Genomic DNA, 17322 nt, shown 5'->3' on the forward strand with positions numbered 1-17322 from the left:
CGTATCCAGCATTCTCAGCCACGACGACAGTAACTTCTTTAACAATTTGTGACGCAGCTGACCACTGGCCTATCCCAAAGCAGTTCCCAAATTGCAAGTTAATCCGAACTTCTGAATGACGTACTTCAGTGCAGTGCGGAAGGAGAACTTCTTATTCCTTTATTGCGCAAACAGATTTACGAGTAAAGCCATGCTCACCTTGTCCACACCCTTGTTAAAAAAAGGAAGATCAGGTTTAACGTCCCGTCGACATCAAGATCATTAGAGACGGAGCACAAGCTCGAATTGTGTCAAGGATGGGGAAGGGAATCGGCGGTGCCCTTTTAAAGAAACCATCCCGGCATTTGCCTGGAGCTATTTAGGAATACGAGGTGCCAGAATAAAGTAATGAGACGGATGTGAAATAATGTTGCTTACCGTTTCATTCTAGTTAAGTGTTGTCACGTTCAAAGTAGTTCCATTCTTATTGAACACCCTTTTTCCAGCGCTTCTCCCATTGATGGTAACATTTCTGGAACTCATCTTCTGTAATGTCCTCCAAAACCCTCGTCACAGCTTTTTGGACATCTTGTGTTGTTTGAAAATGGTGTCGCTTGACCTCCGTTTTGACTCTTGGAAATAGAAAAAAGTCGCACTTAGCGATATATGGTGAATAAGGTGACTGTGGTAGTACTGAAATTTGTTTTGAAGTTAAAAATTGCAGTATTGACAGAGCAGTATGGGATGTCACATTATAGTGATGCAGAATCCAATTATCAGCAATGTTGGCACCGACACGAAGAACTGTTTTACGAAGTCTTTCTAAAATTTCTTTGTAGTAATATTGGTGAAGTGTTTGTCCAGGAGGCACCCACTCTTTATTCCCTTGCAATCAAAGAAGCACACAACCATGCATTTCACTTTTGACATGCGAGCTTTTTTTGGTCTGGATGATCCCTTTGAGCACCATTGCGAACGCCGGCCGAAGTGGCCGTACGGATCTAGGCGCTGCAGTCTGGAACCGCGCAACCGCTACGGTCGCAGGTTCGAATTTTGCCTCGGGCATGGATGTGTGTGATGTCCTTAGGTTAGTTAGGTTTAACTAGTTCTAAGTTCTAGGGGACTAATGACCTCAGAAGTTGAGTCCCATAGTGCTCAGAGCCATTTGAACCATTTTGAACCATTGCGAACTTCGGAGTTTTGTCTCTGGATCATATTGAAAAAGACAACTTTCATCACCAGTGATAACACGGCTCAACAATTCTGGACTGCAGATTTTTCCGTGTTTCTCGCTGTTGTGGTGTGTGAGTTTTGGGGACCATTTTTGCACTAATCTTTCTCATACCAAGATCTTCAGTTATTATTAGACTAACCGTTTCTCTATTGACGTTCAGTTTTTCTGAAATCATTTTCACGGATAATCTTAGGTCAGATCGTACTAGTTCAGGCACCCTGGCCAAGTTGACATCCATCCGTGAGGTTGATGGTGGTCCACTGCGGTCTTCATCTTCAACATTCGTTCTGCCTTCACTAAACATTTTATGCCAACGAAAAACTTGAGCTCTTGACACATCCTCCTCTCCAAAAGCCTTCTGAAGCTTACTGTAAGTGGTCGTCGCATTTTCATCTAATGTAACGCAAAAAGAAATGGCATACCGTTGCGCAATATTATGCAGTACCATTTCTGTGACGAGAGATACAAACACGTGTTAACTTATTACAGCACAACTCACGACTGAGCAGTTGCATCGATGTGCCGGTTGGACTAGAATCAGCTTATAGACCAAGGTCAAAGATATTGTGCCTACGCAAGCCTGCAGGGTAGCCACATCTTGCAAAGAAAATCAGTCTCATTACGTTATTGTCGCACCGTGTATCATGGAAAACCTAAGTCTGGATGGCAGGACGCGGGTTTGAACCGTCGTCCTGCCGAATGCGAGTCCATTTTCCTCGGACCAGACCCAGGTTGAGTGTTTGGAACTCCCATGCACACTGATCCTTGTGGTTCAGCGCTACTTAGCAGTTCCAGTGCCGGTACCTAACGACAGGTCAAGACACTAACACTACTAACAGTGCAAACCTTGCAGCGTATAGTCTGAACAGGATTCCTTTAAAATTATGTACTCCTACGTAAATGATTTTCCCTCTACACTGGCTTAAGCAGCGAAAATTTAAGAATAACCAACCTGTCCCGTAATTATAATATTATTACAATAGGTCATTCCGTTCATTCATTTACATTTCTGGAGATGCTTACCTGAGTCGGTAAAACGGAACTCTACAGGATCACTTCGTTGTCGTCCATTTGCCTGTCTGTGTACCTGTTCGACTGTTCAGAACTATTTCTCTCTCGAACGCGTATCCAAGTTGAAATTCATGTCAAGTATTAAGGTCTTCAGTCCCTTGGCAGTGTAAAAAAGGGGAGCTTATAAGTCAGTGGAATCAAATATATGGCCGTTTATGTTACACATTTTCACACTTGCCTACCCACTCATCGAACCTACAGGAACTTAACGTTAATCTAGAATCACGAAATTTGCCAAGAAGCAAGGTTTTACCACGAAAGGAAAAATTTCGGAAATTGTTAATTTGTAATCACATCACAGGCAAAAATGTCGTCATTTGTTATCCGATTGACTGTCTGCTCCTCAGTGTTTTAAGAGCTCTTTTTCTCAGGAACGGGTAGTTCGGAATGTATGTCAAATGCTGAGTTCTACGGTCTTACGGCGCTGCAGTAAATGTTAGCTTCTAAATCAATGCAGTCAAGGGATACCGCTATTTGTGTCAAATATTCTGATACTCGCAAACCCACTCACTTTCCGTTGGTGTAGGAATATTAAATTTGGTAAGAAGAAAGACTTCATTGTACAAGTAAAGTAAAAAAAATCGTAAAATCGTTAATATGTAAAATATTTCTTCTGTCATTTATTATCTGGTTTCAAACTCGAAATTAAAAATATTTACTATAGAAAACAATCTTGATCACAAATTATTTATTACGGTGACCGGTTTCGACCACAACTGTGGTCATCTTCAGACCAATGAGTAAGAATCTCCTACGGTGGTAAATCACTGAAGATCACCACAGTCGTGGTCGAAACCGGTCACCGTTATAAATAATTTGTGATCAAGACTGTTTTTATAGTAAATATTTGTAACAACATTGACCACTGCATACTCCCATAATGTGTTCAAATCGAAATTAAAACACTCTCGAAAGTCTTGGGATCCCTGGGACCAATATCTTGCCAATATTAATGTCGATAGCACGCGAAATCGTCAATATCTTTGGTACGGAGCCCTCAGTTCTAGTACTACCCGCACCCGGCCGATTTTTTTCTTTTACGGGGCATCACAGCGCACGTGTTATACCTCTGCAACGTGAAACTGCTCATCGACGCATTTATCGTGGATATGATCTAAGGAACACACAGCTAGACTAAACAGAGCTACATTGACTACAAACACAGCTGGAAAGGATCCTGTGTTGCAGAAACTGCAGCTAACAGTTGGAAGCCGTGCCTCTCATAGGGCGCTGTTGTAGGGCTGTTGAGTCGGCCACCCCCTCTGTGACTTCTGCAAGTCGTGCTCCCAGCAGCAGGCGGCGGACGCGTCGAGAGGTCACACGTGCAGGTCGTGCGCTCTCCAGGCAGTGGCGAAGGGCCGCTGCTCATTAGTGTTGTGCAGCAAGTAGTTGCCGCTGCAGCCGCTGCTGCTGCCGCTGCTACTCACGCTATCTTTGTGATGCGGTCGGTGACGCTGTTCACGGCGTACAGCACGCCGCACACGACGAACATCTCGCCCACTTCGTGGTGGTTCACGCTGATGTTCCACATGTACTGCTTCTGCATCGTCGACGTGTCCACCTGCAGCAACGCAATAAAGACAAAACAGGATTATGTACAGCCGCAGCATCGGAGAACAGGGGGCAGGGCTATTAGGCAGTCAAGCCTATTTTTGAAACTTCCTGGCAGTGTGCCGGATCGAGACCCAAACTCGGGACCTTTGCCTTTCTCGGGCAAGTGCTCTACCAACTGAGCTACGACTCACGACCCGTCCTCACAGCTTCATTTCTGCCAGTACCTCGTCTTCTACCTTCCAAACTTCACAGAAGCGAACCTTGCAGAACTAGCACTCCTGCAAGAAAGAATATTCCGGAGACATGGCTTAGCCACAGCCTGGGGTATGTTTCCACAGTGAGATTTTCACTCTGCAGCGGGGTGTGCGCTGATACGAAACTTCCTGGCGGATTAAAACTGTATGCGGAACCGAGACTCGAACTTACCTTTCGCGGGCAGAGCTCTACCAAATATAATATAACAAGAAGTCCCTCTTACAGAATGCAACAATAAGACATTAAAATACAGTAAACAAATCGAATGCTTACTATGCAACCGAAGCACTGCCCTCACCAACCATGGCCCAGCTGAAAGGACGAGATAAAGGAAAGGAAGATATTTAAAAAAATCCGTGGCCTCTTATTCCATAACAACAAACTAGTCCGAAACAAAAATGAAACCTTTAGCAAATTACCGGAAAAGTCTGAGGCACAATGAAATGTTATTTTATGGAGACAACCTCAGAAAAAGTTTTTGGCTACTTCCACAACAAAGAAATAACCAAATTTATCCAAGATAACCCCAAATCACAGAAAATATGCTCACAGATGAAACTACAAAAAAAAAGCAAAGAAAAGAAAGACAGATTCCAAGTCAAAATGAAAGCCAAACGAAGGATCGATATTGCTGAAGTAAAAAGGAAAGCAAGATGTAGAATGGAACAATATTGAGATAATAGAAAAGCACAGGACACTAAAAACTGATTTAATGAATCTGGTGAAACGAAAATACAATAATTAGTTTATTGGAGGTGATCTTGCCGCAGAAAAGTTGGTCCCGACGCTTTCATTTCCTTTTTTTTTTTCAAAATTTTAGAAACATTAAGGATTGAAACAAAAAGGCAAAATGTGTTAATGTGGAATTATTGAGCGTGCTATAAGTATAGTTGTAGATTATCCTGATGTCAGAACGAAACGGCGTTAAAACTTTTACAAGCAATATAGACACCTGTGTCAGCTTGCAGGAGGTGCTCGCGTCCTGTGCATTTGATGATAACGGTTTTCACACTGGTTGTGGCGTATAAAGGACAGGCAGTCTCGTCCCGTCTGCCAACATGCAATACGAAAGTTTTCATTTACAAGAGAAACAAAGGAGTCTATTACCGCTTCTGACGGTGTAAGCAAGGTGGAATTGGGATTACGAGAAACGCGTAATCTAGATTAACGCAACATGCAGTAGAGGAACTAGGCTGCCTTAAATGTGAACGAAAAAATACGTTGGAGAAAACACACACGGACACATGTTTTGCATGGTACACAGAAAAACCATTGCTTTTGCACAGGACTAACCTGTCTAGGTCCGAATGGGTACTGAGGGTGCAGGGCATACAAAAAGCAAACGAATAGCGAGATAGGCTGACCACATGTGGAAAAGCAGTTCACTTGGTGGTGCGGCTCTTAATAAAGTTCTCGTGGCCGGGTGACCGAGACGTGGACTGAGGAACTAAGCTGTTGCTGCTTGAGAACAGGACGTTGGCGGGCTTACAGTTTCGCTCAGAATTTTTCTTTTGGTGACTTTTCCATTACCTCCTGGCTCTAGCTGTCAAGTCAAGTGAGGGTAACCTGAAGAAACCAGCCCTGACTGTCCGCTTACACAAGTCAAGGGCGAGCACCACCCACAGCCAGCAAGACGCCTCCACATGGTGCAAAAAGCTGTGGACGCGCCCTGGGTGCTTCGTCCGGCAAAGTCGACATTCATTTAACTTCCTAAATTGGTGCTCATTTCCTCTGCCCGAGACATACAAACCAGCAGACCCGTAATTCTTTGCAAAATTGCTGCTTTCTGTTGTAGTAAATGTCAAACTTAGGGGTATGAAAGTAGAACTAGGAGAAAATCTAGTGAAGTAGTTTACAACTGGCATCTCTAGTTGTACGATATAGCTGGTAATCCGAATAATAATAAGAAATTCCTTCATCTAATTGAAAATTTACTAGTAACTTCAGTATTTTAACTCTTGCATATTAAAGAGGGAAGAGTACCTACAGCACTCACATAACGTTTTTTAAAAGTAGTGCTACAAGATGACCCTAAAACGGAGAAACTTACTGTGGGCGTAGTGGTGAATTTCTTGGTGCTGAGGTGTTCCTGCTGCTGTTGCTGTTGCTGATGTGCCCATCGTGTGAAGAATAATGGCGATTTTCTGGCTTGAAGGGTTTATGGTTGGGAGGAATAGGGTCTCCAGGTGGGAGGTCAAATTGTGAGACGACGTGGGAGCTGATTTAAGGGCGTGAAGTGGAGGAACGAGTTTGTTGTGGAACATTATGATGGTTCGGGAAACTTTTTGTAATGCGTGCACTGGACAGAATGAAAGAAAGAAGAGACAAGGGTATCTAGCCATGAAGAAAGAAAGTGAGAGTGGATGTAGGAGAACACGAAGGTGGAATCTGGGTGGAAATGAGAGGGGGAGGGGGGTGCTGATGAAACTGTTGAAGGGAGCTTCAATGATATTTAACTGCATTATAGTTATAGGAGTAGGTGAGGTGGCGTATTTTACTGGAATTACGTAGGGTGGGGTGGAGATTTGGTACCTAGCGATTATCTCTGAAATAAAGACAAGTTGGAAAGAGTTTGTAGTTTCAAGTAAGATGGTCGTTGCAGGTAAGGTATTAGTGGGATCAGTATTCAGGTTAAAGCTGCTGCGGATGAATTTTCTCGTTTTGAGAAAACTAAAGGGCGATCTGTGTAATGGTTTCAAAAACCATTCAACAGCTAAGATCACATAATTTTTTTAAAAAAATTTAAGACAACCGGTTTCAGCAGACTATGCTCTCATCTTCAGGTCTTAAAATCTTTTGTTGTAAAACATGTTCCTTTTACGCTGACCTCACGCAGATGATGTCAAGTGGATAAAAATGCACATTATAAAAGGTTTGTCATCGCTAAAATATTTAAAAATGTAAAGCACACTGCGCAACAGGCTATGTCCATATACATCTTGCTCGCAGTTGCTTGTTACATCATACAAATTCGGTACGCAATAGCACAACTCTTTAAATCTGTTGGACATATTCTAAACAGTTTAGAATGCATATGTAAACAGATGTGCTACTGTGTACTGAGTTTGTATCATTAACAAGCAGCTGCGAGCAGTATATATACGGACATAGCCTGTTAGGCAAGGTGCTTTATGTTTTTAGATATTGTAGTGGTGATAAACATTTTATAATGTGCTGACTTTACCCACTTGACATCTCATTCGTGAGGTCAGCGTAAAATGAACATGTTTTACAACAAAAGATTTTAAGACCTGAAGATGACAGCATAGTCTGTTGAAAATGGTTGTCTTAAATAAAAAATATTCTATGCGATCTTGGCTGGTTTTTAATCATATCTGTGTCCAATCAGGCCCTCTCCGCTGTGATTTGTGCTGCTAGTCATAAGTGTGGGCTGAACTTACGTTATATTACCCAACGGTTGTCATTATTACAAATGATGCAATTAAAGTCAGACACTATACGCTCTGGATCTACACTCCTGGAAATGGAAAAAAGAACACATTGACACCGGTGTGTCAGACCTACCATACTTGCTCCGGACACTGCGAGAGGGCTGTACAAGCAATGATCACACGCACGGCACAGCGGACACACCAGGAACCGCGGTGTTGGCCGTCGAATGGCGCTAGCTGCGCAGCATTTGTGCACCGCCGCCGTCAGTGTCAGCCAGTTTGCCGTGGCATACGGAGCTCCATCGCAGTCTTTAACACTGGTAGCATGCCGCGACAGCGTGGACGTGAACCGTATGTGCAGTTGACGGACTTTGAGCGAGGGCGTATAGTGGGCATGCGGGAGGCCGGGTGGACGTACCGCCGAATTGCTCAACACGTGGGGCGTGAGGTCTCCACAGTACATCGATGTTGTCGCCAGTGGTCGTCGGAAGGTGCAAGTGCCCGTCGACCTGGGACCGGACCGCAGCGACGCACGGATGCACGCCAAGACCGTAGGATCCTATGCAGTGCCGTAGGGGACCGCACCGCCACTTCCCAGCAAATTAGGGATACTGTTGCTCCTGGGGTATCGGCGAGGACCATTCGCAACCGTCTCCATGAAGCTGGGCTACGATCCCGCACACCGTTAGGCCGTCTTCCGCTCACGCCCCAACATCGTGCAGCCCGCCTCCAGTGGTGTCGCGACAGGCGTGAATGGAGGGACGAATGGAGACGTGTCGTCTTCAGCGATGAGAGTCGCTTCTGCCTTGGTGCCAATGATGGTCGTATGCGTGTTTGGCGCCGTGCAGGTGAGCGCCACAATCAGGACTGCATACGACCGAGGCACACAGGGCCAACACCCGGCATCATGGTGTGGGGAGCGATCTCCTACACTGGCCGTACACCACTGGTGATCGTCGAGGGGACACTGAATAGTGCACGGTACATCCAAACCGTCATCGAACCCATCGTTCTACCGTTCCTAGACCGGCAAGGGAACTTGCTGTTCCAACAGGACAATGCACGTCCGCATGTATCCCGCGCCACCCAACGTGCTCTAGAAGGTGTAAGTCAACTACCCTGGCCAGCAAGATCTCCGGATCTGTCCCCCATTGAGCATGTTTGGGACTGGATGAAGCGTCGTCTCACGCGGTCTGCACGTCCAGCACGAACGCTGGTCCAACTGAGGCGCCAGGTGGAAATGGCATGGCAAGCCGTTCCACAGGACTACATCCAGCATCTCTACGATCGTCTCCATGAGAGAATAGCAGCCTGCATTGCTGCGAAAGGTGGATATACACTGTACTAGTGCCGACATTGTGCATGCTCTGTTGCCTGTGTCTATGTGCCTGTGGTTCTGTCAGTGTGATCATGTGATGTATCTGACCCCAGGAATGTGTCAATAAAGTTTCCCCTTCCTGGGACAATGAATTCACGGTGTTCTTATTTCAATTTCCAGGAGTGTATTTCGCTGTAGAATATTTTGTTAATACGAAATGTTCTGAGAACGCTGATAATTAAATAAGGTTTTCCAACCGTGCGCCGATTCCTGTCGATACCTGATGAGATCTGTCTAACATGGTGTTGTTCAGCGCGGCGTGGTGGTATTTGCCGCGGTCCCATAGGGAGTGCGCGAAGAGGAAAAGCGAGTGTAATGTTAGTCTTTCCCTGCAATTCGATGTTACCTCGTTGAGATCGGGTGTTCTACCGGTAGTTCGCGTCTTCCAAGCAGGATATTTTGACGATGCAACAATACGTCTTCGTCAGGTGTTCCACGAGCCTCACGGAAAACTTGATGAACATGTCGAGTTGAGGAGTCTAAATATCCTGCTGCGAATACGCGGACCATCTACATCTACGTGATTACTCTGCTATTCACAATAAAGCGCCTGGCAGAGGGTTCAATGAACCACCTTCAAGCTGTCTCTCTACCGCTCCACTCCCGAACGACACGCGGGAAAAAACGAGCACTTAAATTTTTCTTTGCGAGCCCTGATTTCTCTTATTTTATCGTGACGATCATTTCTCCCTATGTAGGTGGGTGTCAACAGAATGTTTTCGCAATCGGAGGAGAAAACTGGTGATTGAAATTTCGTGAGAAGATCCTGTAGCAACGGAAATCCTCTTTGTTTTAATGACTGCCACTCCAATTCACGCATCATGTCTCTGTGACACTATCTCCCCTATTTCGCGATAATACAAAACGAGCTGCCCTTCTTTGCACTTTTTCGATGTCATCCGTCAGTCCCATCTGATGCGGATCCCACACCGTACAGCAATACTACAGAATAGGGTGGACAAGCGTGCTGTAAGCAGTCTCTTTAGTAGACCTGTTGCACCTTCTAAGTGTTCTGCCAATGAAACGTAGTCTTTGGTTTGCTCTACCCGCAATATTCTCTATGTGATCCTTCCAATTTAGGTTATTTGTAATTGTAATCCCTAAGTATTTAGTTGAATTTATAGCCTTCAGATTTGTGTGACTTACCGCGTAATCGAAATTTAGCTGATTTCTTTTAACACTCATGTGAATAACTTCACACTTTTCCTTATTCAGGGTCAATTGCCACTTATCGCAACTTAAAGATATCTGTTCTAAATCATTTTGCAAGTCGTTTTTATCATCTGATGACTTTACAAAACGGTGAATGACAGTATCACCTGCAAACAATCCAAGACGGCTACGCAGATTGTCTCCTATATCGTCAACATGGATCAGGAACAATAGAGGGCCTATGAAACTTCCTTGGGGAACACCGGATATTACTTCTGTTTTGTGAGACCTGAGTTTCTCCTGGCGTATACAACTTTCAAATAGCTTCCGGGAATTCAGCCAGGTAACACTTTCAGCGACCGCCGATATTTCGGCGGGAGAACACCCCGCCATTTTCAAGGCAAACTGCAACGGACAGGCGGCGTACATGCAAATTTAATACCTCGATTCTCGGATAGAAGCAGGAAAGATAACACACACACACACTGAACACTAGTGCCACCAAAGATGACCAAAGTCAGAGCTATCGATAGTGAGACTATGAATTCGTAGGTGAGGTAGCATTGACTCTGTTCCTCTGTTTTTAAAACCCGCCTGTTTCTTTAGATACGTTGACGATACCTTCGTTGTTTGGCCTCACGGTAGGGAGAATTTGAATGTCTTTCTAGAACATCTGAACTCGATCCACCCGAACATTCGTTTTACGATGGAGGTGGAAGAGGATGGTAGCCTTCCCTTTCTCGACGTGTTGGTTAGGAGGAAGGATGATGGATCATTGGGACATGCAGTCTACAGGAAACGTACTCACACCGACTTGTACTTACAAGCTAATAGTTGTCACCATTCGGCTCAGCGTGAAGGGGTACTTCGTACCTTGGTACACAGGGCACATGTCGTCTCTGACACTGAGACTTTGCCAGCTGAGCTGTCCCATCTTGAAGTTACATTTCGTCAAAATGGTTATAGTGATAGACAGATTGAACGTGCGTTGCGCTATCGACCAACTGTACATCGGGTGATTGATGATAATTCTGAGTCAACACCTAAGTCTACTGCCTTTTTGCCTTACATAGGAAGCACGTCCAATAAGATCGGTCGTATTTTACGGAAATACGATGTGAAATGTGTTTTCCGACCTCCATCTAAAATTAGAGCACTTTTGAGTTCCGTTAAGGATGATCTTGGACTGCGTAAGGCGGGTGTATATCGTATTCCTTGTAGCAGCGGCATGGCATATATTGGTCAAACTATCAGGACCGTGGAGGACAGATGTACTGAGCATAAACGGCACACACGATTACAGCAGCCAAATAGATCTGCTATTGCCGAACATTGCTTGGATACTGGGCACCCCATGTTATATAATAACACCGAGATACTGGCATGCACGTCCATCTATTGGGACAGTGTCATTAGGGAGGCAGTTGAGATTAAATTAGCGAGCAACCTCGTTAACAGGGATGGAGGTTTCTGTTTAAACTCTGTTTGGAATCCGGCTCTCTCCCTTGTCAAAAAACAGAGGAACAGAGTCAATGCTGCCTCACCTACGAATTCGTAGTCTCACTATCGATAGCTCTGACTTTGGTCATCTTTGGTGGCACTAGTGTTCAGTGTGTGTGTGTGTTATCTTTCCTGCTTCTATCCGAGAACCGAGGTATTAAATTTGCATCTACGCCGCCTGTCCGTTGCAGTTTGCCCTGAAAATGGCGGGGTGTTCTCCCGCCGAAATATCGGCGGTCGCTGAAAGTGTTACCTGCTGAATTCCCGGAAGTTATTTACTTCTGTTTCACTCAATGACTTTCAGTCTATTACTACCACCGGCAGAACGCCCGATCTCAGCGAAGTGATGGGAAAAGTGAGGATTTTACGCAGCACGACGGAGGGAGAGTGAGGTTCTCTTCGCCGTTTCTTGCGCTAGAGCACTTTGGTACTCTCCTTGGTTTGGGAGAGGGCAGAGCACGAGACACTGCACTGGACGGGTTGCGCCTGTTCTTTACCGTGCTATGGTGCACCACGATGAACGGTGGTAGCCGAGCAGCGTCGTCCGGAAGCGTGTTACGGCACCTGCGTTGAAGATTTCTGCCAGGAAAGGTTTAAATTAGGCTTCAGGTTGTTGGGGTGTATTCACTTTAGATTTAGGGCCATCTCATTTTGACTGTACTGTCCCTGGTCGCGTTTTGGCGATGTTAGAACTACTCCTGTTAAACAATTTTAATCAATGTAGAAAAATATCCCCTACCAGTCACAATAAAAGGTTATTTATTTGTCACACGACCGGTTTGGGGCTTGCGCCCATCCTTGGGTGTTTATACTGAGTGATCAAAAAGTCAGTATAAATTTGAAAACTGAATAAATCACGGAATAATGTAGATAGAGAGGTACAAATTGACACACATGCTTGGAATGACATGGGGTTTTAGTAGAACCAAAAAAATACAAAAGTTCAAAAATGTCCTACAGATGGCGCTTCATTTGATCAGAATAGCAATAATTAGCATAACAAAGTAAGACAAAGCAAAGATGATGTTCTTTACAGGAAATGCTCAATATGTCCACCATCATTCCTCAACAATAGCTGCAGTCGAGGAATAATTTTGTGAACAGCACTGTAAAGCATGTCCGGAGTTATGGTGAGGCATTGGCGACGGATGTTGTCTTTCTGCATCCCTAGAGATGTCGGTCGATCACGATACATTTACGACTTCAGGTAACCCCAAAGCCAATAATCGCACGGACTGAGGTCTGGGGACCTGGGGGGCCAAGCATGACGAAAGTGGCGGCTGAGCACACGATCATCACCAAACGACGCGCGAAAGAGATCTTTCACACGTCTAGCAATATGGGGCGGAGCGCCATCCTGCATAGACATCGTACGTTCCAGCAGGTTTTTATCAGCCAGGCTGGGGATGATGCGATTCTGTAACATATCGGCGTACCTCTCACCCGTCACGGTAGCAGTTACTGACGTTTTGCTGTCCAGCGCCATCTGTTGGACATTTTGTGAACTTTGTTTCTAATAAAGCCCCATGTCATTCCAAGCAGGTGTGTCAATTTTTACCTCTCTATCTACATTATTCCGTGGTTTATTACGTTTTCAAACTTACACTGACTTTTTGATCACCCAATACATTCATGTACATGTTCATACTGCTGGAGATCACTGTATAAATACAAAAAATAATAATAATTTGTAATAGCTTTTAGTAATTTCGTATATATAACATCATTGTACTTCCTAGATCTAAGTTCTCCAACCAAAATGTGGATAAAAAAATTTCATAATGTGTATCAAAAAACTTCGCAGTATATAATAGCTTTTAAAGTTTCTATATGTGCAACACCCTTGCACTTCCTGTGGCTAAGTTCTTTGACCATAACCTACATGTTTCTGTATGAGAAACATCTTTACATCTGCTACGTCTAAGTTCTTTGACCACAGCCCTCATGTTTGTATGTAAATACAGTGTATTTCACGAGTGCACATCGTAATAGTCAAATATGTAGCTAAACTTGGTAAAACTGAAATATGGACGTGAAAATGATAATAACTGTGTCACTAAGTGGCAAAACTGTAACCACAGCGTAAATATAATAATGGTGCTTCATCTTTATGTAAGTACAGATATATTTTCGTCAAATGCAGCCTTGCCACTCACAATTGTCCCACTTGTATCTGTTTAGTCACCAACAAATAATTTTTTTTTTGTATTTATACAGTGATCTCCAGCAGTATGAACATGTACATGAAAGTATAAACACCGAGGATGGGCGCAAGCCCGAAACTGGTCGTGTGACAAATAAATAACCTTTTATTGTGACTGGTAGCGGATATTTTTCTACACCCCATAAAGGAACAGTCACAGAGTTCTACAGCATCCACTATGGATAAAATTCCTTTAATTTTAAACAGCTTTCCTTGTGGTGAAACCAGTTTGTACTGTGGTTAGTTTCCTGCATTGTATTAATGTAAAATACGAGTCAAATAGGCACTGATGTTACGTAAACTGAGTACGTGCGTGCCTTCAAACCATTAAGTTCAGTGTATTTCTAAGCACGGCTTAACAAGTAATTATTCTTGCATGCTTTTCATGTTTTAATGTCCGTTGTGTAGTTATATTTCTTCTGTATTCAAGAGTGTGTAACTTTTCTTTCTGTACATTGTAGTCAAGTGGCCCAATGACGCCGGTGGTATTCGTAATCTGTAAGTCACCCACACCACTTGTACGGAGTCGATCTTAATTTGTGTGTTGATTAGGGGTCCTTGCTGCAGGGTAGATGGTAATGAATTATTATTGTTTTTGAAACATGTCTGTCTGTCAGACTTGCTAGTAACCGAATATTTAAAGATGTAATTGAAGCGTATTTTTTATTTGTTTTAAAACTGCTTTGATAATTGTAATTGCTTAGTTCAACCTGTAACCTTAATGTTGAAGATTTTTTATATAATTTATTTAATTTCAATTTATGATTGTTTTAGAGCGCTTGGTTTAAACTGTAGTAAATTAAATAGAATATGTTTCTTTCGAAGATTGTGCCAAAACTCCTTTGTGAAGACCTCTGCAAATAGAGACAGTTATTATATTGAAACCCTCTACTGAAGCCCAATACCTACCACTTCTCTTCTCCACAAAGTTGCTACCATAGTAAACATCCTTCATCATATTAATGGTAGCAAGAGCGTGGTTGCATAAATGCAAATCCAAGGGAAATTTGGCAAACTAAGGAAATTAAAGCAGTTGAGTTTTAATGTTTGTGCTGTTCTTTACGTTGTGTTGCAAGTTATTCTACTGCCAAGCATGGCCTCCCGAGGAGCTATTGGCATCTCTCATTTAAAAAAGGAATGTCTTAACACGAACTGCGAATAATGGCCCCAGTAGCTGAGGTAAGCGTGACGGAACTAGCGCAAAGGTTGCGGGACGCTTTGCTGCCCATTACAGCTATGTAAGCAGGATGTAGCGAGGTAGCTGCGGCTGCTAAACTGTGTTCCGAATACCTCTCCAAATGGCTCAAATGGCTCTGAGCACTATGGGACTTAACTTCTGAGGTCATCAGTCCCTAGAACTTAGAACTACTTAAACCTAAATAACCTAAGGACATCACACACATCCACGCCCGAGGGAGGATTCGAACCTGTGACCGTAGCGGTAACGCGGTTCCAGACTGAAGCGCCTAGAACCGCTCGGCCACAGCGGCCGGCGAATACCTCTCCGCTGTGAAAGTCAATATTAAGTTTTTGCAGGACAGCTGCCTTCTCTTAAGCAAGTATTGAGTATTGAAGCAAAGTTAAGCCACTTGGCTAACCGTATGCAAGATTTGTTTCAAATCAATACGGATAGGAAACAAATTCCAACTCTAGAAACACTGCGTGGAAGACTGGTGAAACTTCAGATCATGACCAAATGGTTGTCGTATATGCAGAAAGGATCGGAAGACGGTGTTATGCAGGACTGTGGCGGAAGGTGATGACTTGGGACTGCGGCGTTGCTTCAATAAGTTTCCCAGTCCGATTGCTAGAGTATTTTAGGAAGTAGGAGTTTGGCCAATTGAGTCGAATATGGAGACGGTGATAGCGGCAAGTGAACGTCCTTCATTTTTCGCACCTTCAGATGTTTCAGGTGATTTATACTCTCGCTAGCGGTAGACTGAGTGGAGCAAATTATCCGCGACCAGGTCTCCCTTGAGGGATTGCGTAGCCTAATTTTTCATCGAAACCTCTACAGCAGGTGTAACAATGAGATGATAAATTCGTATTATTTTAGAGTTCATGGAGGCATCGAAAGTTTAGTTCATTGCGAGGATGATATCCAAAGAGCTAGGATTGCGCTTTGTTTGGGAACTACAGAAAGTGACACTAATAATAATATTTTGAAAGCATACGTCTGGCAGACGACTCGCGGGTGATTTTCATGGTAAAGCCTCAGAATTTTGTGGAACTTGATCAGTTAGTAGCCGCTCTGTGGAGTTTTCGCTTTAATGATGGAAAAGGGACGAAAGCGGAGTACGACTCTGTAGTGGCAAGTCCAGTGAGCCTGTGGACGGAACGAAAAAGGTAAGTTTCTTTTCACGCGGGGAATTGTTTTGGATGTAATCAGAATATGGCTCGCGACTGTTAATTTCGGATAAGCGATCTTAAGAACAGCTGACGGCACTGGCGAAGCGGTGGGCTTTCGAAGGGTTGTAATAAAATCATGGCGCTGAACCGCGGCCTACCATTCATTTGCACCGCTATCAGTCGCGAGTCCACGAATCGGTGTGCAGTTTATTGGATTCTGGGAATATTTGTTCCTTAATGGATTATCATTGGTGCTAGAGACATAGGTCTATTTGTAGCTTTCCTCTCTAGCAAACCTTTAGTAAGAAATGTCGTACAGTGAGTAGGGAAAGTTTACTGTTGCTAAGCAAGGTGCGGGTTCAAGTAAAAATTCATGATTTGTATTGTTCGTTAGAGTTCATGGTATCTAGCAGCTCGTCTTCAAGTGTTACTTTGGGTTGTGATTGTATAGTCAAGACGCCATGCATTTTGGATTATGCTGGAATAAATTTTCTCTTTAAATTTCACCCGCAGAAGAAGTACATGCTGTGCAATTATAAGAGGGCCAATAGAACTAAAGCAGATTTCTGATGCTTTGAAAGACCGGTTGGGCGTCACCAACAAGCTAATGGATCACGTGCCAAGAAGGCAATCGCACTATCGTCTGACTCCGCCCAAGATCAAGATTCGAGAGTTAAAACAGCTGCTGTGAATTCTTCCGGGTTGTATGGCCGTGGTCCATGGAACTTTTCAATCCCTGACGTTTCGTCCAAGGCCGTCGGCAAGACTCAGCACAACCATGAGCACCTCCGAAGATGTCCAACGTAGCTTTGAACGGAACTTCAGAGATTCAAGGGTTCTATGGACCACGGCCATACAACCCGGAAGAATTCTCAGCAGCTGAAACATCCGGTCGTGAAAGCCTTCATTGTATGATTAGAGTTAAAACAGATCATCAGTCAGTTGCTAGAGGATGGAGTTATTAGACCCTCCACTTCGCTTTATGCGGTTCCTAGTTATTTTTCTTTTTCTTTTTCTAAAAAAAGAAGAAGAAGGCAAGGGATACCGATGGTGTAGTAGATTATCGGGCCTTGAACCAGAAGGTTGTGCTAGAATCACAAGAATCAGTTCTATTAACGGATTTCCACAAATGCTTTACGTGGTTCAGAGGAGCCCGTTATTACACAGTATTAGATTTGAATGAGGCTTATTGAATGAGAACAGTTGTATTAAAATGTTACTCTGTTGCAGCGCCGTACCTACCGCTTCTCTGCTC

General features: G+C 43.9%; 1 protein-coding gene across 1 annotated transcript in view; it reads right to left on the reverse strand.

Annotated features, from left to right (window-relative positions):
• Positions 1-17322, reverse strand: part of LOC124799128 — a 739238-nt gene that overhangs the window by 55709 nt on the left and 666207 nt on the right. Inside the window, exon 13 of the mRNA XM_047262665.1 lies at positions 3712-3845. Within this exon, the coding sequence (XP_047118621.1) occupies positions 3712-3845 (134 nt within the window). The remainder of the gene's footprint in view (positions 1-3711; positions 3846-17322) is intronic.

Source organism: Schistocerca piceifrons, chromosome 5, assembly GCF_021461385.2.
Source record: "Schistocerca piceifrons isolate TAMUIC-IGC-003096 chromosome 5, iqSchPice1.1, whole genome shotgun sequence".
Classification (NCBI taxonomy): Eukaryota; Metazoa; Arthropoda; class Insecta; order Orthoptera; family Acrididae; genus Schistocerca; species Schistocerca piceifrons.